General features: G+C 39.9%; 2 protein-coding genes across 3 annotated transcripts; one reads left to right on the forward strand and one right to left on the reverse strand.

Moving 5' to 3' along the window:
• The first annotated feature begins 15,058 nt into the window (after window positions 1–15,058).
• LOC112701706 (probable galactinol--sucrose galactosyltransferase 6) lies at window positions 15,059–18,094 on the forward strand. Its single transcript, XM_025752437.3, has 3 exons — window positions 15,059–15,431; window positions 15,509–16,833; window positions 16,916–18,094. Exons 1-3 carry the CDS (start codon window positions 15,147–15,149, stop codon window positions 17,883–17,885), a joined length of 2,580 nt encoding a protein of 859 aa, XP_025608222.2. The 5' UTR covers window positions 15,059–15,146; the 3' UTR covers window positions 17,886–18,094.
• Window positions 18,095–20,052: 1,958 nt separating this feature from the next.
• On the reverse strand, window positions 20,053–25,542 carry LOC112701713 (zinc finger BED domain-containing protein DAYSLEEPER). 2 transcript variants are annotated; one of them, XM_025752467.3, is made up of 2 exons: window positions 25,184–25,542; window positions 20,053–23,555 (listed from the first exon to the last, which is right to left on the reverse strand). In XM_025752467.3, exon 2 carries the CDS (start codon window positions 23,532–23,534, stop codon window positions 20,268–20,270), a length of 3,267 nt encoding a protein of 1,088 aa, XP_025608252.1. In that variant the 5' UTR covers window positions 23,535–23,555; window positions 25,184–25,542; the 3' UTR covers window positions 20,053–20,267. The 2 variants fall into 2 exon arrangements, with proteins under 2 accessions (XP_025608252.1, XP_025608243.1); XM_025752458.3 differs by having other exon boundaries at window positions 25,047–25,446.
• Window positions 25,543–26,813: the final 1,271 nt, after the last annotated feature.

A 26,813-nucleotide genomic window follows, 5' to 3' on the forward strand; every position in this document is an offset into this window, starting at 1 on the left:
TTCGGATTGAAGAATGCAGGAGCCACATATCAAAGGTTGATGAATAAAGTGTTTTCCCCCCACCTAGGGACCCTAATGGAAGTATACGTCGACGACATGCTGGTGAAAACCAAGAAGGAAGTCGACCTCCTGTCCGACCTCTCACAAGTCTTTGACACCATAAGGTTGCATGGGATGAGACTAAATCCTGCAAAATGCGCCTTCGCGGTGGAGGCAGGAAAATTTCTAGGATTTATGCTAACACAAAGAGGGATCGAGGCCAATCCCGATAAATGTAGAGCCATCCTAGAAATGAAAAGTTTGATTTGTTTGAGAGAAGTCCAGCAGCTCAATGGCCGACTTGCAGCCCTCTCTAGATTTTTGCCAGGATCGGCACTAAAATCCCTTCCACTATTTTCTTTATTAAGAAAGGGATGCCAATTCGAATGGACTCCGGAATGCGAGGAGGCGTTCCAAGAGTTCAAAAAGTTTTTAAGCCAACCTCCTATCCTAACCCGACCAGCACCAGGAAAAGACCTCGTTCTGTACTTATCCGTAGCAAACAGGGCTGTCTCGTCGGCCCTGATAAAAGAAGACGAAGTCGGACAACACCCAGTCTACTTCATCAGTAAGGTCCTACAAGGCCCTGAACTAAGGTACCACAAACTAGAAAAGTTTGCCTACTCCTTAGTAATAGCCTCACGAAGGCTACGACCTTACTTTCAAGCTTACACAATAAGAGTCCGTACAAATCAACCCATGAAGCAAATCCTCCAAAAGACGGATGTTGCAGGGAGAATGGTCCAATGGGCAATAGAGCTCTCCGAGTTCGATCTGAGATATGAAACTCGGACAGCAATTAAAGCTCAATGCCTCGCCGACTTCGTAGCAGAATACGCAGGGGACCAAGAGGAAAAGCCGACTACATGGGAACTCTATGTAGACGGATCCTCCAACAAAACGGGAAGCGGCGCAGACATAATATTGGTTGATGAAAGAGGAACCCAAATAGAGGTTTCCTTAAAATTTGAATTTCCGGCTTCAAATAATCAGGCAGAATATGAAGCCTTGATCGCCGGACTAAAGTTGGCAGAAGAAGTCGGTGCGACAAAGGTGATGATATACAGCGACTCACAGGTGGTGACTTCCCAAATAAGCGGAGAATATCAGGCAAAGGACCCTAATATGAAGAGGTATTTGGAAAAAACCCTGGAGCACCTTGGGCATTTTGCAGAAACCGAGGTCAAACACATAACTCGGGATCTAAACAGCAGAGCGGATGCCCTATCCAAGTTAGCAAGTACCAAACCAGGAGGAAACAACAGAAGCCTGATTCAAGAAACCCTCCAAGAGCCCTGGTAGCAAAAATAGAAGATAAGCAAGAAGTACTTGAGGTAGTCGGTTTAAACCTCGGATGGATGAATCCCTTAGTCGAATACCTGAAATTCGACATCCTCCCTAAAGAGGAGAAAGAAGCTAAAAAGATCCGAAGGGAAGCACAACATTATACCTTGGTGAGAAATGTCCTCTACAGAAGAGGGATATCAACACCATTATTAAAGTGCGTACCGACCTCAAGAACCGCCGAGGTATTGGAGGAAGTACATAGTGGGATCTGCGGAAACCATCTCGGAGCAAGGTCGCTCGCCAGGAAAATAATCCGAGCAGGATTCTATTGGTCGACCTTGCAGAGAGATGCCACAAAATTTGTGAAAAAATGCCAACAATGTCAGATGCATGCAAATTTCCACGTAGCTCCACCAGAAGAGCTCATCAGTATCACTTCTCCATGGCCTTTTGCAAAATGGGGAATGGATTTGTTAGGTCCTTTTCCCCAAGCGCAAGGACAAGTCAAATACTTGATCGTGGGAATAGATTACTTCACAAAGTGGATAGAAGCAGAACCATTAGCCACTATCACCGCTCAAAAAAGTCGCAGGTTCCTCTACAAAAATATCATCACAAGATATGGGATACCTTATTCCATTACTACAGACAATGGAACCCAATTCACCGACACCACCTTCAGAAGCTTAGTAGCCAGTATGAAAATCAAACATCAGTTCACCTCGGTGGAGCACCCACAAGCCAACGGGCAAGCCGAGGCAGCCAACAAAGTCATACTGGCAGGGCTAAAGAAGAGATTGCAAGAAGCAAAGGGAGCTTGGGCTGAAGAGCTCCCCCAGGTGCTATGGGCTTATAGGACAACCCCCCAATCCGCCACAGGAGAAACACCTTTCCGACTAGTCTATGGTGTAGAAGCCATGATTCCAATAGAAATCAATGAGCAAAGCCCAAGGGTAATTCTCCATGACGAGGTCGGAAATATACGGGGACACAAAGAGGAGCTCGACTTGCTCCCCGAAGTCCGAGAAGGTGCCCGGATAAGAGAAGCGGCATTGAAACAAAGGATGACTACCAGGTACAACAAGAAAGTCATTCGAAGAACATTTGCCCCGGATGACTTGGTCCTAATCAGAAACTACATTGGAGTCAACAAATCAGGAGAAGGAAAGCTCGCCGCAAATTGGAAGGGACCATACAAAATCAAGGAAGTGTTAGGAAAAGGTAAAGTAACCGACCTGAACGGCACTGAGCTACCAAGGTCGTGGCATGCTTGTAATATGAAAAGGTACTACAGTTAAAAGCGAACTCTACTCCCTGATGTACTCTTTTCCCAACTTCATGATTTTTTCCCAAAAGGGTTTTTCTGGAGAAGGGTTTTTAACGAGGCATCATAGTAGAGGCTAAGGGAAAATAGGCTATCAAGACCCTTAGTAGCAAGAAGGTACCTCCCCAATTAATAAAGATCTTTTTCATTTACAATATCTCTTATAATATCCTTCTTTATTTTTCTAAGTCTTTCTACGAAACGCGCCGACTTAAGCTCGACAAAACGTGAAAATCCCATGAACCGACCTAGATGGTCGTCAGGATAAAACGACGAGGTACAAGTCGGCGTAAAGAGGTTGTATGAGTTGATCGTAGAAACTCGGGAACAATCCGACTCATAAGTCGAAATGGGAACCCGAGTAAATAAACTCGGAAGTACTCCGAGTAGAAAAAACGCATCACAAAAATAACCTAAGTCATAAAAACTCACTAAAGCAAAGTCGAGTATAAAGGATAACAAAAAGAGATTGGAAAACCTGAGGAAAGTTTAAAGGCTGCCTAAAAGCCCTTAAACAAAAAGGCTCGGAAAAACAAGACAAAAGGAAAGGATTTCAGAGAAAGATCAAGAGGGTTTTGAAATATCGAAATTAGAAAAGCATACACGCATAAGGTAACTTAAACCCTTATCCAAAAAAGGGTATTTATTTTGTTAATTTAAACCCTTATTCAAAAGGGCACTTGCCGAAATATTTTGTTTACGGCCTTAAAAGGCCAAAAGAAATTGTTCAAGCGTCACCAAACAACATATAAATGAGTTTAAAAAAGGGGGGACTCACAGACCGAGCCCCCATATAGCCATAAAAAAGTCATTTCTGCAGAGGAGTAGACGGATCACCACCACCAGACTCAGGAGGAGCGCCACCGGGACCAGGAAGAGAGGCTGAAGAGGAAGTCAGAGGAATAACTGAAGAACTCGGAACATCTTTAGGACGAGGAGGGGACTCAATAATCCTCTGCCCCCGAGTCTTCAATTCTGACTCGGAAACAACCACGGGGACAGGAGGATCCACGATAGCACCATCAATAACGACTTTATCAGGATGTAAAGGAGAAAGATCCAAGTCGGGAGCGATAACTCTGACTTGCTCCAGGAAAATTCTCCAAGACTCTTCGGCACCATCAGCAATAGAGTCCTCCAACTCGGCGTACGCATTCCGAGAATTCAGCAAATCCTTCCTCACAGACACAAGATCCTGAAATAAACTCTGGTAACTATCCTGTGCTGTCTTCCTCAAGGTCGCCTCCATAGTACATTCGGCCCACAGCTTGCTCTCCTTCTCCCGAAGGCTATCTCTCTCCTCCCTCAATTTAGCTACCTCCTCCCTCAACTCCCTCTCATGATCCTGGTAAGCAAGAAGCCTCCCCTCCAACTCTTCAACCTTCGAGGTTACCCCCAAAGAGCTGAGAGGAGTCTTCTCGAAGATATCCAAAAGCTTGCCACAAACACCCGCCGCCCGAAAACTCTCCTCAGCCAGGATGGTGAGGTGGTTTCGAACAGAAACATCATCCATACTTATATGAGGATAGATGTTCTTTCGGACGAATGCAAGAGCATCCGCCTTAACCCCACCATCAAAAGAAGAGCCAAACTCTAAAGTCTTACGCTTCTTCTTCTCTGGCTCAGAAAGAAGTCGGGCAGAAGGAAGTGGTCGGGACAAGCTGGAAGAAGAAATCACAATGGGCTGAGAGGGAGTCCCCACGTTCTGAGGAGGAGGAGGAGGAGGAGGAGGGGAGACGATTGCCCTGGCACCACCGGCCCTGGCCCGAGACTTTGCCTTAGCCTCCTGAACTCTCTGGTAAGATTCCTGAGCATTCTTCCTCGCCATATCTGCAAAGAAATAATTAGCAAAATTTAAAAGTCGGTAAACCTCAAGTCGACAGAAACAAGTCGGAAATAGGAAATGCATTTACTACCTAGTTGCGACCGAACAAAGGTCGACGTCCCCTGGAGGAATTTCCTAGTATCCAAGTATGGGGCCTTCCCCCACGCTTCTCGGAAAAACCCCACAATGGCCGCCTCCACCTCGTCCAGGTCATCTAGACCATACTTTTCGCAAGGGGAGGCCTCCAGCCAATAAAGGGGAAAGCGAGGGGAAGAATGCTCATCCAGGAAAAAGGGGTGGTGACCCTCTATAGCTTGCACTTTGAAAAAATAATTTTTGAAGTCATGGAAGGATTCGTAAAAAAGAGTGAAAATCCTCCGACCTTGTATGGCTCGGAAGGATACCCATTGCTGTTTGTTGTTTAGCCCACTAAAGGGCTTAGTCATATGGAAAAGAAAGAAGAAAACCCTCAAAGAGGTTGAAAAGTCCAAAGCGTGACTAACAAACTGATAAATCTTCAGAAAACCCCAAGAATTGGGGTGAAGTTGAGTAGGGGCAACTCGACAGTGGTGCAAAACAGATATTTCAAAATCCGAAAAAGGAAGAAAAACACCCAAGTGGGTGATCATACATTCATACATAAAGAAAAAATGAGGGGCCGCCTCATTGACTCTCCCAAAACAAACCCGGTCTTCCGGACCCGGGGTTATCAACTCATATTTTGGCTCGTCCTCCTCCGAAGTACAAAGCCTGTGGTGAGTACGAAGATGAGTAATAAACTCAGCATCGACCATGGGTTCCTCCCCAAGGACCGTGACATCAACCCACTGAGAAAGAACATCTACAGAAGCCATTTTTTCTTTATATAATGAAAGGTGACAGAAACCTACAAAAAGAAAAAAGAAAAAGAAAATAAAAAAACACGGTCCCTAAAGAGGAGAGATACGAAGCCAAAATCTACAGACCAACCTATCCACCCACAAAACAAAAGCATGCAAACATAAGGCATGACATGAAAGAAGCAAAGCTAACCTTTATCCGAAAAGTGAAGGTTGGAAAAAGTAGAAATCTTCGAGCACAAGAATGCAGCGCGAACAAGGAAAGAAGAAGTTTGAAAGATTGCAGAAACGGAAAAATGAAAGAGAGGGAAAGCATTTATAAACATGCTAAGGGGCATAATGGTAAAAGCGGAGCAGTCATTAATGAGAGTGCACCGTTACCAAAGCCATCAATCCCTAAGAGCATCCCTAACAGACACGACGCTTGAATAGACGTAACTGTCAGAAACAAAAGGTCGCGAAAATCACGTCGGTTTGAAAACCCGTGTTTCCTCCAAGAAAGTCGGCTACGAACCCGAGTTAAATACTTGAACCCAAGCTCTAAAGAGACTTTGGGCTCAAGTAGGGGCACTGTTCATACCCTGGCCCAATGACAAAGGCCCAGGTCCAAATAAAAGGCCTAGTCTGAAGGACTAAGCCTAGCTAAGTACCGACCTTCACGTAAGAAGTCGGTATCAACCACGACTTACTCTAAAGAAGTCGGACATGAGATTAGCTGGCCGATAAACACTCATTCAAATGAGTAATCGCCCCTAAAATCTCTCTAACCGCTTCATAAAGCCATATCTTAACCTCCCCAAGATGTTAACACCCTAAAGATACGGCACTACTCCAACGGTGGTTATTGGCTCACCACTATAAATACACTGACACCCTTCAGGTATCTCTAAGCCCAATACTCTCTAGACCTGCTAACACCCTTGCTGACTTAGGCATCGGAGTGTCTTTGTAGGTACCACCCCCCATTCACCAACGTGTATAAGTCGGAAGGAGGCTCCAGCGTGCCAACCATCTCGGAGCTCACCATCCACGGACGATTGGGCCAACTTACGTCATCTATTCTATTAATCTCCGGTTACCCACCGTAACAAAAATAATTAGTGAGTAATATTATCTTTAATTTAGAATTAGAAAAAAATTATATAAAATTAGAATGACTGAAGAAAAAATCTAGTTGAAAGGGAATTTAACAGTGTATAGAAAGCAAAATTACACATTTACGTGCCATTTCATTTCAGCATGATCATTTAATTTGCTTTGAAATTGAGTCCCCTATGGTTTCAATTTCTAACCATAAGTAAAAGTTATGACCACAAATACATATATTTTTAGCGCAACAAAGTTGAATCAAATTAAGATGAAATAATAAGAACACTCATCATCACTCATTGCATATCTGAATCAACCAACAAACCAAAGAAAAAAATATTTAGATTGTACCTTCTTCTAGGGTGTGTATGGACCGGGTAAAACCGAGTTTGATGTCAGATTCGACCCGAAATATATACTGAATTTATTTATTAGATTCGAATCTGTCCCTAAATCCGATGAAATTTATACATTTTCGGGCTACGATTATACCGGGTAAAAATCGGACCATTAACATTAACATTATCTTGATACCTTATAAGTTAGCATCTGAAAATATCCAAATTTTCAAGATTCCAACCATTATTTGACATGGTAAAATTCACTTAGAAAAATATAACAAGAATCAACTCTTCTCTAAAATTAAAGCATAACTATAATCAATATTAATATTGTCTAATAACACTAAATATTTAAATCAATACAAATAATACAATATTATGCATTAGTCTAAAATTTTATACATTTTAATCATAAAAATTAACTTATAGTCTTATAATAACTAATAACACAAAATATTAAAGTTTACAATACTTAAATTCCACATAAGAATAGCATCATATGTCACTAATAATACAAAATTAATATGGTCCGGACCCGACATGAAATAATGACCGGATCTATTTTTAAGACAATTACCCGACTCTAAACCCGATAAAATCACATCAAATTAACTCTTAAAATATTTGAAACCGGACCGGATCTTCGTATCGAGTCGAACCATGTACATCCCTACCTGGCTACCTCCTTCATTTATACCCCTAAACCATGAATAAAAATGGAACTTATATTAGTTCCTTTTTTTTCTTACAGCACAACATATTCTCAATAATACATGTCAAAAATCAAAGTAAGGAAATTAAATATCACTAATGTACATATACATACATAACAATGAGAAGAAAATTAAAAAAGCAACCTAGTCTATCTGAAGTTGCATCAATTTCTAGAAAATGATGAAATGCACATTGGTGAGATATGATTATGACCTTGTAGCAGGGATTCTTATTAAGATTTTGAATAAGGCATTAATCTTGATGTTTCAAAGCTAGAATTTGTAATGCAAAACGAGTTTTTAAAGAACGCACAAGAATAGAATTGGGTCACGATGAGAAAAGGCGAATGACGAAACAGTAGAGGGCGGAATAAAACGATCTAAAGAGATGTACGCGATGGCAATAAAACTAGAAGCAGTGAAAGGACGACCAAAAAAGCAACATATTTGTAGTGATGGTGGCAGCTGCATGCTCCGGTGCTAGTTACGGCGAAGACAATAAACACCAATGGCAGAGACAACACATTTGAAGAAAGGCAGTGTGAATTGACTCAAAGTTTCATATTAGAGTTTTTTTTTTTAATTTTGGATTTGAATAGATCTGAAATTATTTAAATGATTTGAAATTAAAAGCCAAATTATAAAATAGATACAATTTTGTTTAGACTTTTCTTTTTATTTAAAATTAGTGTTTTTGTTTTTAAATAATTTAGTTTGAACAATTCTACTAGGAAAATAATGAGAAATTTAAACAATGCGAATAATAGGTTTCGAATTTAGTCTCATACAATGAAGAAAAAGTAAGAAATTTTCTAAATTACCTAAGCCAAAAAATTCAATTATTTCAAAAAATTAATCATCCTAATTTTAATTTACTAAAGAAATTCACTCACTTTCTTTTCTCCAAAACCGTCTGTACCCCACTCTCATCAATCATCCCACCTCTTTGGCATTAGAAGTTGTCTCACCGGCCATCATTGTTCACCCTTATAGCCTTTTCTCCCATAACCATTGTGGGATTGTCGTCAAACAATTATCCACGTAGTTATTAAAATAATTATCCGGCTATCTAGTGAAATGACCATCTAGCATTTGTTGAATCGAACAAAATAAAATAATAATCTATATACCTAGTCAATTGAACGTCTAGCACATTTGCAGGGTAGAGAGAGTCGATGGCATACATGGAGATAAGGGAGGAGATCCGGCGATGGAATAGCCACGCAACTTCGGCTAGATGAGGATACAAATCTGCCCCGTGGGCTTCGAATCCGAACACGGAGCGACCATAGATGAAAGAGGAGGAGGAGTCGAATCGGTGCGAGAAAAGGCGACATTGTTGAGGTGCGGCATAGCAACAACGGCGTAACAGAGAGAACAGACGATAGGAAGGTGCGTCTCGAACGGCGCAACAAGAGACGACAGTCTATGGTGGGGCCTGCAGGTCTGCGGCTGGTAATAGCGATAACGAGGATGCATCCCGTTGCTACGGTGCGCAAGCGAAATGCGGAGAGGCTAGGCGGCATCAGTAAAACAATGGGCGGCGTCGGTTGGGTGGTGTCAGATCGGATAGCGAAAAAGTGCAACAATACCTGAATAACTATTTTTTTTTGTGACTAAACAAAAAGAAACAAAGAAAAAAAAGAGATTATCCTAAATCAACAAGCATAAGATGCTGAAGCTCATCACAAGGTTCCGACCAAATAACATGAGTTGGATTGGTCTTGACCGCATATCTTGCCAGCTAATTTGCCACAGCGTTAGCATCACGGGTAATCCATTCAAAATCCACAACCCAAGGTTTTGATAGAAGCTCTTGTATCTTCTGAAGAATATCAACCACATCACAATTTAGCCCATTTGCCGGATTTTTTAAAATGTGCAAAATGTCAAGAGAATCTGTTTCGTACACAATATCTCTCAAGCCATAATTCCAAGCTAAAATTAAACCCCTCCAAACAGCAAAAAGCTCACATCTGACGATAGGACCTGGAGGATAGCTACTAGAACAACCCGAAATTCAACGCCCATTAGAATCTCTAATAACACAACCAATTCCTGCTAGGTTCCAATCAGAAAACAGACTCGCATCACAATTAACTTTAAAAGTGTCACCTGTTGGAGGTTTCCACCTTCTTCGATCCTTGAAAGTTATACACTTGGTACTTGCAGACTTTCTTAAATCATTAGCAGTAATCCGAGCCATAGCAACAACCTTATAGTTTGACTACTGATCTCCATTATTGAAAATATCATTGCAACGATGTCTCCACACCCACCAAAGACCCGCCCCTACAATTGCCTCATTGCCCGGCATGACCTTCCGAATCCAAAATTCCAAGGGAGTACCTTCAAATGAATCAATAAGCAAAGGATCCAACATTTGCCAAATGCATCTTGATTTCTCACAATCCCTAAGACAATGCTCCATTGTTTCCAGATCTGAATTGCATCTCAAACATCTGTCCGAATCAGTTAAATGACGCTTGAACCGGAAGGCATTTGTTGGAAGCGCATTTTGTAGACCCAACCACATCATCATCTTTATTTTCTCTGGCAAATTAAGGTGCCAAATCCACCCACAGTTGCTATTTTCGATCGAATTCACTTTCTTTGTCAGGAGCCAACGATAACCTTCTCGAGAGCTATAGGCTTTTAGTGATGTGGGCAACCAAATCCATCCGGACTCCGATTCTGACATTAAAGGAGGCCCAAGACTGTGAAGAAACTATTTGACCTCATGAGAAATTGGCGTTACAAGCTTATCCCCCTCCCAAGTACCATTGCTCCACAAATCAGCAAGAGAAAAATTTGTTTCAGATATGTGAACATAAGATGTAAGCTCACAATGTTTGCCAAGAGGACTCCACTCATCATACCAAATCGATTGTTGCATATTTTCCACATTCCATCGAAATCCTTCTTTTAAGATATCATAAGCCTTTAGAATATTCCTCCAAGTAGTTGAGGCATTGTGACAATGACTGCTGCCCAAGTCCTTGGAGTTCTGGAGGTATTTGTGAGTTAGAACCTGCACCCACAACTTGTTCTTATTATTCAGACAATCCCAAACCAACTTGCCAAGTAGAGCCATGTTCGCACAGAGAGTATCTTTAACACCCAAGCCACCTGCCTTCTTAGAAGTTATAGCAATGTCCCACTTGACCAACGGCAACCCTCTCCCATTCGCTTGACCTTTCCATAAGAACTGAATTGACCTTTCCATAAGAACTGATGCATCAAAGAATCAATCTTGTTGCACGCATACTTCGGAAGAAGGGAAACTTGCATATTGTAAACCGGAATAGAAGCCATCACCGCATTCACAAGACAAAGTCTGCCTGCCTTGTTAAGCAAGCACCCCTTCCAACTAGCAAGTTTTCTCTGTATCTTGTCAATGACCTCCTGCGCCATCTTCCTAGAAACCCTATCATGACCAATATTAACTACCAAATATCTTCCCAGATCTTGACAAAATCGGATACTAGAGATCCCTGAAAGCACCTCTTTTCTTCTCGCTGAAACATTCTTAGAACATTGAGCCTTAGATTTATGGATATTCACTTTCAGTCCCGACGCTTGAGTAAACATATCCAGTATCTTCATAACCTCTGTCACCTGAGTTTTTGTTGCTGTACAGAATAGTAAGAGATCATCAGCAAACATCAAGTGAGAGATTTTTGGGCCATGTCTAGAAACAGATACGGGGATCCAGGATCCTTGAGAGACTTTATGCGATATAAGACAAGAAAGATTCTCCATACAGAGCACAAAAAGGTAAGGGGACATGGGATCCCCCTGTCTCAGCCCCCTCATGGGTTTAAAGCTTTGAAGCCTATTACCATTCCACAGAATAGACAAAGAGGACGAAGTCACACAAGCCATGATAAGATTGTAGCCACAGGAAAACCAAATTTGATCAAGGAAGTTTCAAGAAATCTCCAGTCTACTCTGTTATAGGCTTTTTCAAGATCAATCTTAAATGCCATAGAACCCTTCTTTGACTTGGTTTTCCTCATGAAATGCATTATTTCTTGCACAATTATTATATTCTCCGTTGTTCCTCTCCCTGGAATAAAACCACCCTGAAGCAGTCCAATGATCTCAAAAAGGAAAGGACGAAACCTATTAACAAAGACTTTTGTAATAATTTTGTAAATCATATTACATAAACTAATAGGACGAAAATCTTTCAGGTAAGACGGAGCTTCAACTTTGGGGATCAGAACAATGAATGTGTCAAACACAGCCGCACTGATGTTCTCACCTGCAAAGGTTTTCTTCACTAAGCCCCACACATCACTGCTAAGAGATTCCCAAAATTTTTTATAAAAGAGAGCTTGAAATCCATCTGGACCCGGAGCCTTCAAAGAATTCATGCCGAACACAGCTCTTTTCACTTCTTCGAGAGCTACTGGTTCAACAAGCTTTTGGCAGGCCTCTCTACTAAGAGAAGGACAAGGGAATTCCCCCATGGCATCCAAATTAACTGCCTCCCTTGTAGAGAAAAGTTTTTGAAAGAAAGAGTTTGTTTCCGATTCCAAAACCGTCGCCTCAGAAGACCAAGTGCCATCTTCAAGAAACAATCCATGAATCTTGTTCCTTTTTCGCCTGATTATCGTTTGAAGATGAAAAAATTTAATATTCCAAAATCGGAAAAATTATTTATTTTACAAATTTCAAAATTTGAAATAAAAAATAATTAATTAATAATATAATTTATGATTTTAATTTTAATTTTTTTTATTCTATTATTCACGTTATCTCATTGTTTTCTTATATTTTCCTTAGTTTGAATTGAATTTAAAATTTGAAAATTTTTTGCAAAGCCCCATCCATAAATTCTTGTAAAATTCAAATCCGGGAGTCTGGACTGAGACTCTAGACTTATCCATACTTTACACCATTCTTCTCCGTTCTAGCCACGCTTCTATTAAACATCTCGAAGCATCCACTGCTCTCCGTTTCACCATTTTCGTCCTTTCACTTTTCACTTCTCACTCTATTAGTATTAACTTTTTTAAGATACGAATCTCATATGTCATGAGTCATGTCTGAAATTTCATCTCGTAGCTACATAGTCAAACGGATATTTTCACAATGACAATGTGCCTTTGATAATTACACACATGGTACCTGTTCTTCTGGTAGTATTGAATCCCGATTACTATCCTATTCTACTTTCTACACGCGTATGGTCATGGTTAATCCTTAATAGTAGCAAGTCAACAGTATATTCAGTTATGTTACTTGTTGCGTGTTACACTTAGGATATGTTTGGTAAACATATTAAAAGAAAAAAAGTACGTTTAGACTTCTTAAAAATTTTAATTTTTGGTTTAGCAAAATTTTTATTCACAAACGTAGAAATAAATCACGTTTACAAGAAGTAATAATTTTGAGTTTTTGGATTTCCACCAACGAATTTTTAATCATTAACATTTCATCTTTATTTATTTTTTACCAACTTTATCTTTTGTGCATGTTATTGTATTATTTAAAAAAAATTTATTATTCCTATTTATATAACTTTCTTTTTCTATTATTTATTATGTTTATTCTTTATTAATTATTTATTTGACATTATACATTTTTATAATTGTGATTTTTGTATTATTTTTTATTATTTTTTTATAATATAATTTATTGATCTTATTAGGCAAAGTAAATTAAAAAAATTAATGTAAAAATTATAGCCTAAAAAAATAATAAGAGTACTAAAAATATACAATATAAAAAATATCATAAATTTTTTTGATTTATTTCAATCATTATCAAGATAAATATTTAATTTTTTTATTATTCTTAGTACTCTCTAAAATTTATATTTTGTTAGTTTTAATTAAAAATATATTTTACCAATTTTTATATGTTATTTTTATTTTAGTATATAAATATTAATTTTATTATAAAATTAATTGATAAGATCTATCCAAATATTTAAATTAAAATGATAAATAATATATAAAAATTATTTAAATTGATGTTTATTTTAATAATTTTTTATCTAAAAATAATTTTAAATAGTGTAATCTAAATAATATTTATTTTAATATAATCTATTTTAAATATAAATTATTTTAATATAAACTTTTATTTATAAACTGTAATCTAAACATACACTTAATTAGTGGCAATGCGTAGTGAGTATAAAATGCTAATGGGATACTTCACTTTTATAATTTTGTATAATACTACACAAGGCAAGGACCCACAATGCATCGCACCAAGCACATGATTCATTAAAATGTTTATTTAATGATTGAAATTACGTCTGCTGACTCGCCTGATAAGCTTCTTTTCTTTGTTTTTCTCTTTAATTAGCAAAAACTCCAAAATGTAGACGCACTTGTCGCGATCTATGTTAGGATTTAGGCTATTAGCTTTTATTTTAATTCTTTTGAGTGAATCGCTATACAAAAAATTTAACATTTTCTCTTATATTTATGCTAACTATTTTTTTTTTTTACTCAGGATATTAACCTTCCGATATTTTCCGTACTAGTATATCCTACAAAATTTTTGTTGAACATTCTAATTTTATAGGGACTATATATACCATCTGACATCAATTGGATCTTCCAACAGAGATATCTGCTGATTACTTGAACCTATTCATAAACAAACACCAAGGTCCTTATCCTATCACACGAAGGATCCGACATGCGTGAATCATATACATATCCAATAATTGAGTTAAATATATACCCACGTCAAACTCAATCAATAAATCAGCATAAAAATAATCCAAAAGGGAGTGCCAGTGCCACACCACCCCAAAACGCTCAGACCCTATATTTGCAACGAGTAACCGGCCACTAACCAATTGGCCAAGTGGATGGTCTTCTAAGTCATTCCCAACATCATTTTTGCTACTTGCGTTCTGCTAAATCATGTTAGGTCCAGCTCAATGCGCTAGACCGTAATAACCATTTTTTTAATTAACCAAAGTCCAAATACGTATCCATCAATGCAATGGCCTATCACAATCAAACTAGTTCGTGGCATCCCCCTAATTATTGGAGATGGGCGTAATGCCTCGGGTCATGACTCCAATAATTACCTGCTTAGTTGTTGTTTCACAATTTTAAGATGCCACGCAAATTAATATTAAAACCCTGACCCTGTTCTCTTAATAATTACTTAAATCAATAAATAAACTAAAACATCCAATTCATAGAGTTGGCTACCACGACAAGAATGCTGATTAGTCATAACATTTCAATGCTAATCCTCCTGTTAAATTAATTGGAAATTGGAATGCTTAACCCACAAATTAACATCCCCGTCCAAGTAACGCGCAAGTGTAATTGAGCTTCTCAAGCTGAGCCATACTATTCCAACACTATGCGCATACGGATACGGGATACGGTTCTACATTTTCTTTCCCATTTGGCGGGTTCGCGCAGAGAAACGTGAGTACGTGACTTATAAAATTAACCCAACGGTGATATTACACGTGTCGAAGTAATCGAGTTACCTGAATTTGATGGAAGCTCCTTGAAACGTCGCGTGAGAAATTACAAGATATTTTTTGACACGTAGGTAACGAGTAACGACAAGAAAGTGGGTTTTCCGGCGTGGATCCTACGTAGCAACCCGATTCAACGTCAAACCCAATAGGCCCAGAAGCAATAATTAATTAATAGTATTTTTAAACTAAATTAACAGCGCTGAGTTAAAGAGACTATGATTGGCGTTTGTCTGACGAGAAAGCCAATCAGAAGAAGCATGTTAACAATGGTGTTCAATCCATCATTCTATAGTTCTTCCTCCCTTACTATAAATAACGCCAAATCCCCAACTCTTTCTCCACATCCACACACATTCTTCTCAACAAGCACTCCTTCTCATCGTCACCATTATTTCAGGCACAAATCTAATACTCTCCTCCTTCATCCAACAAGAATAACAGCATCATCATCTTATCCTTTTTCGCCAATTAGAACACACACACATTCTTCTTCTTTTAAGGTAAAAGCTAAAATCCAGTCTCTAATTTCAGTATTTTACAATCTACGTACCTTGGTTTAATTGATTGAATATTACAGACAAGGTACCAGGAAGCAGAGGTAGAGGAAATGACGATCAAACCGGCGGTTCGGGTTTCGGACCGGAACCTGATAGTGAAGGACCGGACCATTCTCACGGGGGTACCGGAAAACGTCATTGAGACGTCAGCGTCGTCGTCCGGCCCCGTGGATGGAGTGTTCCTTGGAGCGCAATTCGATCAAAACGACAGCAGCCATGTCGTTTCGATCGGCACCTTTAGGGACATTCGTTTCATGGCGTGCTTCCGCTTCAAGCTATGGTGGATGGCTCAGAAGATGGGAGACAAAGGAAGAGACATTCCATTGGAAACTCAGTTCCTTCTCGTTGAGACCAAGGACGGTTCCCACCTCGAATCCGACGACGGCGACGAGAATAACCAGATCGTCTACACCGTCTTCCTCCCTCTCATTGAAGGAAGCTTCAGAGCGTGCCTTCAAGGCAACGACCGCGACGAGCTCGAGCTTTGCATCGAGAGCGGCGATTCCGACACGAAGGCGTCGTCGTTTAGCCACGCGCTCTTCATCAGTGCCGGCACCGACCCCTTCGCCATCGTCCACGACGCATTCAAGGCCGTGAAGAATCACCTGAATACTTTCCGCATGCGCCACGAGAAGAAGCTTCCAGGAATCGTGGATTTCTTCGGGTGGTGCACGTGGGACGCTTTCTACCAGGAGGTGACGCAGGAAGGCGTGGAGGCCGGGATCCAGTCCCTGGCGGCGGGAGGTGCGCCGCCGAAGTTCGTTATCATCGACGACGGGTGGCAGTCCGTGGGAGGTGACTCGCATGAGGCGGCAAACTCATCGGTGAAGAGGCTGACAGGAATCAAAGAGAACGAAAAGTTTCAGAACAAAGAAGATCCGAAATTAGGGATCAAGAGCATTGTGGATATCGCCAAGAAGCAGCACGGGCTCAAATACGTTTACGTTTGGCACGCTATTACTGGTTACTGGGGCGGAGTCAGGCCCGGTGTGAAGGAGATGGAGGAGTACGGGTCCGTCATGAAGTATCCGATGGTGTCCAAAGGTGTGGTGGAGAACGAGCCCACGTGGAAGACTGATGCCATGGCCGTACACGGCTTGGGCCTGGTCAACCCCAAGAACGTCTTTACTTTCTATGACCAGTTGCACAGTTATCTGGCGTCTGCGGGTATTGACGGCGTTAAGGTGGACGTGCAGTGCATATTAGAAACCCTTGGCGCGGGCCTGGGCGGAAGGGTTGAGCTCACTAGACAATACCATCAGGCCCTGGACGCTTCAATCGCCAGAAACTTCCCTGACAATGGATGCATCGCCTGCATGAGCCACAATACTGATGCGCTCTACTGGTAACTAACTATTCCGTACACTCAATTTTATTTTATTTTATTTTTATTGATTGATGGAGTTTTTGTTATGGTGGTAATGCAGCTCGAAACAGACGGCAGTGGTGAGGGCTTCGGATGATTTCTACCCGCGGGATCCGATTTCGCATACCATACACATTGCGTCTGTGGCGTACAATAGCATCTTCCTTGGAGAGATTATGCAGCCAGATTGGGACATGTTCCACTCTCAACATCCTGCAGCTGAGTATCATGGCTCGGCCCGGGCCATAAGCGGTGGGCCCATTTATGTTAGTGACGCTCCTGGAAAGCACAACTTTGACCTCTTGAGAAAGATGGTGTTGCCAGATGGATCTGTGTTGCGGGCCCGTCTACCTGGAAGGCCCACCAAAGACTGCTTGTTCACGGACCCGGCCCGTGATGGGGTAAGCCTGCTGAAGATATGGAACATGAACAAGTGCGGTGGGGTGCTTGGAGTGTATAACTGCCAGGGAGCAGCATGGAGCACCGTAGAGAGGAAGAACGCGTTCCACCAAACAACGTCCGATGCCATCACTGGATATGTTAGAGGCCGTGATGTCCACCTTATCTCGGAGGCTGCTGCCGCCGCTGGTGACGCCGAGTGGAATGGTGATTGCGCCCTCTATCGCCACCGCTCCAAGCAGCTGGTGGTGCTTCCTTACAATGTGGCTCTGCCAGTATCCCTGAAGGTGTTGGAACACGACGTGTTTGTTGTAATGCCTGTGAAGGTTTTGGCTTCTGGGTACAGTTTTGCTCCTCTTGGGCTCATTGAAATGTTCAATGCGGGAGGGGCCATTGAGGAACTGGCCTATGAGGTGAAAGGCGGAGACGGTGGGTTGGTTGGGGTGGTTCGGATGGAGGTTAAAGGGTGTGGCAAGTTTGGGGCTTATTCGTCGACCAAACCAAAGAGGTGCGTGTTGGGAACAAATGCTGTGGATTTCGAGTATGACAGTGATTCTGGGTTGGTGACTTTCAACATTGATCATTTGCCAAAGGAGGGACAAAGCACTCACCATGTTGTGGTGGAGCTATGAGTCTTGTTCTGTTTTGTTGGCAGTTTAGCTAGGTTATATCATACATATGGAATATTTGAAGAGAATTCTGAGGGGGTGTAGGAATTTGTTTTGCTAGATATAGAGAGGATAGTGTTGTAATTGTAACAAGAACTCCCCCCTCATTTCCCATTCATCGTTAGTTAGAAGCTGTTGGCATTTGGATGGAAATAAAAACACATCTTTCTATATGCTTACTTCCTTCTTTTTGATTCTGATTGATCCTATATTCATGTGAGTGCTGATGCCAAAGTAAATCAAATAAAGAAAAGAAGTAGCGGCCTACTAATTAAGCCAAATTTTTAAAATTATTGTACTAAGTAATTCATCAACGATAATACAGTGCCATTTTTAACTTCGTGATACTGATAGGCTGATAGCATGAATTGCTTTATTCTGCACACAAATAAGCACAACTAACATTAACATCATGAATTCCCAATACTTAGATGGTTAAAAATTAGATGGATTGGTTCTGAACCAATTTAGAGCTTATTCAAAACTAGAGAACTAGTCCAAAATCAATATTGAAACTGGTTTCTGTAAAACTGATAGTCATTTTAACTAAAATACCAGAACAAAATTACATTAGTGTTAAAAACTATACATGATTTCATAGCTCTTTGCTAGATACATGTTCTCATGATGCTAATATTATCTCAACTGCATAATAATGAAAAATTACCTGTACAAACACAATTTTCATAGCAGCATTTCATGTTGTTATGAATTATGCTTGTTAGATGTTTAGCATTGAAAACATTAAAGAAAAGAAGAAGAATAACAAAGAAAGAATCATTTTGTGAGTGGCAAAGAACCAATGAACTTACGAGGTCCATGTGAACATCAATTCTCAATAGAAGCGCTACGGGAAACCTGTTATCAATGTTGATTGCTTTTGATATGCAAGTTGAGATGTGTGTATAATTCAAACTCCAGCAAAAAAACTATGAATTTTATTCATAGTTGCTTTTCTAAACTTAAAGAAGGCGAGAACTAGTTTGAAAGCCACACTCTCCTCAATCCGCATAGCACCTAAAGCTGTTGAATCATCGCGTGACTCAGCAACTAACATTGTACAATAAGCATTGATTTGATTGTTAATAAATAATAAGTAATTGGAACAAGCTGCTTGAAGTCATAGATCTTTACAATAGCTGAGTGAATTCGTAGTGGCGATTCTTGATTTGGGCCTTAAAAGAGTTGAAAGTAAAAATGCAACTAGAACATCAACATGGATGTATAGAAGGAAGGAAGGAAAGGCTGGGGACGATTCAAGATTCAAGTTTCAAGATAGCCTCATATTTGGGAAATGGAAGCATTTAACCAAACAGCTCATGGGCATTAATTATGATTTGTGTGCCAATAGCAGCTGCCAAAGTGGGTAGCCCAATGGAGGGATCTTATATGCAGTGTTGCAGTACTGTCCCATGATGTTAAGGTTTTAGGACATGTCGTTTGCAAAATTTCTTTGGAAAGGAAAGGGCCTCTTCGCATTACTTTTCTGCTTATTTTGTGGTAATCAGCTTTAATTCAGACACTAACAATCAGATAACAAGATTGGATTGGCCCAAAATATCATTTCCCAAATACTTTACTCATCTTTTTACGTGGGCTGAAGCTAAAGGATCTTGCTTCATCTATTAACATCCAAAATAACCTTCAAACAAACCCATCGACTGAAACTTTTATGTTCCTCCCAACTATTCATTCTTCTGCTCTAAAATATAATAGTCACTACTTGGTTTAATAAATTTTTTTGAAAACGATACTAGTATTTTTCAAACAAGCATCTTATTTTGTGTTTAATAAATCATAAAAAACACACACTTGTATTTGCAACTTTTTTAAATTAGAGAAAATACCTAAAAAAATTATTTTTAATTTAAGTTACCAAATATTTGACAAAAAAAGTAAAAATTTTAGTAACGACTCGTGATGACCAGAGAAGTACATTAGACTGGCATTCTCTAATGCTACTGTAATGTATATCGTCATATTAAGTAGTGATCCAAAGATTAGAAGACACAGGGAGGCGACTAAATAATACCAAGTAATACAGGTGGTAGTAGGAATACTGTTATGCAAATGCAACATAACATACACCTGCGAGTGAAACGGAAGAGAAAGGGGGGGGGGGGGGAGCCAGTTTGGGAACTAGCATTGATACATTACGAAAAGGCTGGTTCAATAATATACTAGCATCATGAAACGTAGATACTCTAGAATTTAAAAATATTCACGTCCAGTTATCCAAATCACAACTCAGAATGTTACACCGAGAGCGACCGCCTAACCCATAAACTAGGTACTACGAGAAAACAGCGGAACCTACCATCATACACAGTACAACTACCTACACATCTAGAACTCCATTTTCACAAGGGCATTGGAAGATTCGGCAGCGCCATACTGCATCCAGTCCTTAGCACAAACAAGGGCTTCCACTGTCTCTGGTCGCAACGAACTCCGGTACTGATCCATCTCTTTGCCTTTTGTGTCAAACACGGACTCGGCCGGAACACTAGAAACTGGGACTGACAGTATGTCTCGGGCCATTTTGGAAAGTGTAGGGTACTTGAGCTTGTTTAGCTTCCACCAGCCCAACACATCAAAGTCTGGAACACGCGGCAACAGTGATTCTTCCAGATACTGGTCCAATTCAGACTTCATCTGATGGCTGGTGGTTTCCATGATATAGACATCAAAATCTGTAAGACCATTATCAGACAACAGAGTTCCTCCAGGGGATCCATCGGCCTTTGCATTACCATTTCCTTCTTCTGCATATGCTGGTGTTAGAGGCAAGGGAAGGGTCACGTACTCATGAAACAGCTCGTGTATGCCGTCATCAACGATCTTGACATACACATGAGCATCATCACCATAGATCTTTGTGAAACTGAACTCAACAAGCTTCATCTTGAAGCGAGGATCCATTACTACTGCAAGTGCCAAAATCAGACTAGTATCTCTCCAGTATTTATCAATCTTCTCTTGCATAGATTTAGTAAGGTTGCTAATGAAAGGATCCTCGTTCATAACAGCACGAGATAGATCCAACTGCAATTTCCAAACCTCATGAAAGAAGGTAATTGGAGTGGGATGAGGTGTTGTGGTAAGAATGTTTGTTGCATCAAAAAGGGGCTTCAAGTATGTGCAAAGGGTCTCAATCAGCTTCCAGTCCTGCATCGATGGAGCCCCCTTGTAATCAGGATCAGATGTGTCCAAACAAGAAAACACTTCCTTTAGCTCCGAAGCCGCCACCAGCATCTGATAAGTTGTGTTCCATTGGGTTCGATCATCAATAAAAAGGCTCCTTTCACTAGGCACCTGAAGTTGCTGCTTAAGCTCCAGGAATTTCTCCTCATGAGATTCTGATGTTTTCACATACTTTACACTGTCCCGGATTTTATTGACTATGCCTTGCGCAGAGTTCAACAAATCATCTGCAACATTGCTTAAAGTGCGAGCAACGCAATTTCCAACCAGCAACTGACCGTTGAGGATAAGTGGATTCTTCACAGAAAGTAAAGTTCTGAGATTTTCAAGAGCAGCTTCACTCAGAGTCTTATTACATGTGATAGAAAACAGCCTGCCCTCCAAACTCCAATCAGAAAGGCATACAGCTACAGCATGGCTAAGGGCAGTGTCAGAATCAGGGTATGGTTCCATCACAACATTGAGAATTCTCCTCTGCAACTTCCAATCACTGTCAACAAAATGTCCTGTAATAAACACATACCCCACAGATTGGGAGGAAGTCCAAACATCCAGCGTCAGACATACACGTCCAGGTAATCCCTCAAAATACTTCATAAGGTTTTGCTTTTCCATCAAGTATGTTGCCACACAATCTCCTTGAACAGTGTTGAAGGTCACCATGTTGAACTGGGGTTGCAGATTTTGAACAAATGCAACAAAACCCGGATGTTCAACCATGTGAAGGGGGTAATCATGCATAATGATCATTCTAGCAATCTCATGGCGGCACCGATCCTGATCAAAAAGGATGTAAGGAGTGCTAGGCGACCTATAACGCCGCTTCGGTGTATTGGTAGTATTGCCAGAACCACCACCCCTCGATCGTGGAGTATATGGAGTCACCTGGTTTGGATCCTGGTTACGCAGAAGCCCTGGACATGTTCCCTTGGCAATATGGCGTTTAAGGTGGCTTGTCCCAGCAACTTTTGAACCAGTACTGTATGCAAAACTTTGTTTGCATTGCTTGCAGCATGCCCTTCTACATCCAGCACTGACATTTTCTATGGTGAAGTGTTCCCAGACTATAGATTTCTTTTTTCTCCTCTTGCTTGGCTGTGTTTCTGGTGTATGTTCCTCATGGTTCAGTGGAGTTTCAGCATTTACAATCTCATAGCTTGGTATGTTAGCATTAACAATCTCATAGTGTGCTTGAGAACCGACTACCCGATTGTCATGCAGCGTTTCGTTATTTGTCATCTCATAGTGAGGTATCATTTGGGAATTGTCTAGCTGATCATGGGACAGTGCTTCAGAGTTAGCTAGCTGGTGGTTGGACAGTTCCTCAGAATGGTGCAGATGATTGTTGGGCAGAGTATCATAGTGGGCCAGGTGATCTTCAGGTATTGGTTTGATGTCTGCAAGATGACTGTCAGATAGTGGTTCATTACTAGGAAGAGGTTCGGAATGTGGTAGTGGTTCAGGTTGAGGCAAGTGGTCTTCTGGAATCATATGGAGATCAGTGAATTGATGATGATCAGGAAGATTTTCTGGAAGGGAGAGCTGGTTGTTGGGATCAGTTGTGGAATTGGCCAACTCATGTTCAGGTATAGCTTCTGACATTACCACATCATGGCCAGCATGTGCTTCGTGAATGGCTGCCTCATTGCTGGGCTGTGTCTCAGGGGCTACTAAGTCACTGCTAGGCTGCGTGTCAGACATGACAACCTCACTGCTGGGCTGAGTTTCAGAAATGACAACTTCATTGCTTTGCTGTTTTTCAGACATAACTTCATTGCTTTGCTGAGTCTCAGAGAAAATAACCTCCGTGTGCTGTGTTTCAGAGAAAGTCACCTCATCAATGCGCTGTGTTTCAGAGAAAGTCACCTCATCAATGCGCTGTGTCACCTCATCAATGGGCTGTGTTTCAGTGACATCATTACTGGTCTGTGTTTCAGAATGAGCCACGCCATTGCTTGCAATTGCCTCAGAATCAACCTGCTCATTTGTGGTTGGTGCCTCAGGAGTAGCTTCAGAGTTGACTGACGTATTGTTAAGTGGTATCTGGGTGTCTACAGGTTGATTAGTGTCCGGGGGCCCAGTATCACCTAACTGATTGTTGGGCAGTGCTTCAGTTTTCTCAGGCTCATTGTTCAAAGGTTCTTTGGTGTTGTCCGATTCGGAGTTAGGCAATACTTCTGTATTTGCATCATCACTGGTGACCTGGCTTTCGGATGCAGGAAGTACTTTCTCCGGCTCTGTTTTGGAATCCGAGAGATCCTTGTTGGGCTGAGGCTCGGAATCTTCCACAGTGCTTTCAGGCTGAGTTTTGGATTTAGCCAGATCATTGGTAGGTTGAGGATCAGCATTGACGGACTCACTTTTCACATCAGGGGTCTCCGCCACTTTGTCTTTTTCAAGAGTTGTCATCTTGTCTTGATAGGTATCTCCCTGCATTACCAATAAGAAAAGATTGCTAATTAAAGGTGGGCATAGTTAATACTTTATGGTAGTGAAGAGATGAAGAATGCATTATCATTATTTCACTAAGGCATCAGGGATCAAAATTCCCATTGAACATATACAGTCTTAAACAAACACAAGAATGAATTGCATCTTTCCACATGAATGTCCGGCATATGAGTAATGAAATAAAAGCACGCATGTTTACACTGCAAGGTTCAGGAAAGTGTAAATCAACCCAAAAGGTAATTAGCACCACATGTGCCTCTTTAGCATAGAACCATGCATCACAATTTATGCAAGATGCAAACAACTCTGATGCAGATTGGAGAAAGATGAAGTTGAGGAAAAGGAAGAAAGACCAATTTTACATACAGCCTATCCACTGAATTAACAATAAAAATGAATAGTAATTATGTATTCACCCATATCTTAAAAATACAAGGCATAATACAAACAACTCAATATTAGAAGTGATTCACAAAACCATTCCTGCATACTGCAAACAAGTACTGGAAGTTTGCTCTCCTCTCTTCACTTCCATTTAGGTGGCATGTGCAGGTGTACTCGTGCAAGTCTATTTCAGAAAATGGACAATTCCAAATGAGGTGTGCACAAGCAAAAACAAAAAACAGAAATACCAAGATGGACAAAACGGCCTATTGGCAATGCATTTAGAGCATCATTACTTTGCTATCATGAACTACGAGGAAGGATAGATACTTCCTGGTATTATTCATGACATGTACTTCATCTTTACTTTGCCAAGAAGGCCCAACGGGTATTACCGAACTAATACCCGTTCCCCTCCTCTATTCAAGTTTATCTTCATGTTTGATAAAAGCTTAAAGTATGTCAAATATGGTCACAAACTGAATACCAGCTTCAAACATCAGAAGAGAATAACATTAAGCCTGGTATACGCTGAAATTTGACCACTATCTACGAACCCAAGTATACTTGGGCCCATAGTTGGGTCGGGTCGGCCCATATAAACATTAAATAATATAACAATAAGAATAATATGAACACAACAGAACAGAACCCCAGCAAACTTTACTGTAAGAGGTCCATTGCAGAATCTCGATCAAACACAACACACACAGCCCAAAAAGTCAAACTTAAAAACTGGAACACAAGATCTTCACTGGGCTACCAAGTACTAATGAAGAAAAAGTATATATAATACATATATAAACTAGTATAAACAAATTTTCAAATAAACGAAATCGCGGTCTCGAGCAACCCAGATCCAAGAATTTAATCACAGAAACAAACAAATCCAGCTACGCGCTGAAACTAGACGAGACAATAAAACCGAAAAGCTTCGATTTTCCGAAACCATACTAGATAGAGAAAATTTGATTAACGAGGAAAACGAAACAACCGATTCGTGAGGAGAGTAACGAGCAAAGGAAGCGCCAGCTAGAGAAAAACACAAAATACGAACGAATCGAAAAGTTAGGGTTTGCGATCTACCAGCTGCGCGAAGGGAATCTGACAAAGAAAGCGCTGATCTGGAACGAAAAGAAGCTCGGAATCCGAGCTTCAGGGCGGTCGGAGTGAGATCTAGGGTTTTGCAGAGAGAGAGAGAGAGAGAGAGGGGGAGGGCTCACCGGAGAGAGATGAAGATTGGGCTTGTTGGAACGAACCCGAGAAGCTAATTGGACCTTTGGAGTTTTCCTAATTTTCTTTCTAGGGTTATGTTGTTGTGTTGTGTTGTGCCTTATGGTTCGCGTACTTGTTCACCAGATAAGGTTTTTAAAATAGGGCAATTCTTTTGGATTCCCAATTTGGACTCCTTAGGTCCATTATTATTATTCTCATTATTATTATTTATTTTTTTTGTTTTTGGTTCTCTGTTTGTTTGGTTTGAAATTGAAGTTTGAAATTTCGAAGATTCCTTATACTATGATTTTTCTCTTTCTCTCCTTCATACCGTGAGATTGCGGTCATTCAGAAATCACAACGGACCACAATAGCTTACCCTAGCTTTTATTATTATAGCCCATGGCCTTGAGTTATATGAGAAAATGCGTGACATTTTGCGTTTTTAACTAATGACTCTATCAGGCTGCTGGGACCGTCGCGTAGGGCGTGGGAGACCCAATCAAGTGAGGGCCCCTCCTCCTCCCTCCACCTTTTAGCCCAATCAGAGTCCATTTCTTTCATTCTTCGTAATGCTTTTAGGTTTAGTGAGAAACCAAAACTTATGATGGTGATTTGTGTTATCTAATGCTATAAGTTAAAGTACACATTTAATAATAATATAGAAAAACTATATAACAGTATGAATTTTTTTTATTAGAACAATTTTGAAAACTGAAATCAAAATTGAAAATCTAAAATAAAAAATTTAAAATGTTGGTTTTGATTTTTTTTGAAATATAAAATCAAGAACCATTTGAAAATTTTACTCTAATATTTTCTTATTAAATTGGAATTATGCATGCAAATGAATAAAAAAATATAAAACGCTGTTTGGATTGAAAATTTAGAACTTAGAAGTCCATTGAGCTTAGCAGAACAAATGAAATCTGAAATAATACTACGGTGCTATTGGTTGATATTTTATATTTTTATCTCACTATTTTGGATGACTATAAACTGTATGGGCCTCATTCTGTGGCTACCCAGAGCCCGAAGCCTTTGATGGTGGGTTAATTTTTTTACTTTTCATGGGCTCACCACTCAAATACTCAATCCTCGTGACAAAAACAATCCGTAATCTTTTCAAAAAGGGATGAATAAGGTAACAAATTATATTTTTAGGAATATTATATTTGAGAGTATTGTAAAAAAAATTATTTATCTAGTATTATAGATAGTTAAAAATTAGTTTTAATATTTTTAAAATAAATTAGGATACGTTTATTTTAGTAGGAATAAATTTTTAATTTTCAAAATAACTCGAACATCAATAAAATGAGAAACTCTTTGAAACGAAACATCATAAATAAATATATATATATATATATATATATATATATATTAGTAATTTGACAAAAAAAAATTTCTTAACATGTGAATATCAAATACCAATCTTTCTGAATATGATGAATAAAATTTTATTTTTTATACAATAAATCATTTCTATAAATTAAGTTTTAAAAATTTAAAATGATGATGGGAATAATATATCTCCATGATAATTCACAATAATAAATTGAAATTCCTTAAAACAAACACTCACTAAGTGTTCCCCCTCTTCTTTTGAAGACTAAATAACAATGAAGTTACATCTCC

Source organism: Arachis hypogaea, chromosome 1 (genome assembly GCF_003086295.3).
Source record: "Arachis hypogaea cultivar Tifrunner chromosome 1, arahy.Tifrunner.gnm2.J5K5, whole genome shotgun sequence".
NCBI lineage: Eukaryota > Viridiplantae > Streptophyta > Magnoliopsida > Fabales > Fabaceae > Arachis > Arachis hypogaea.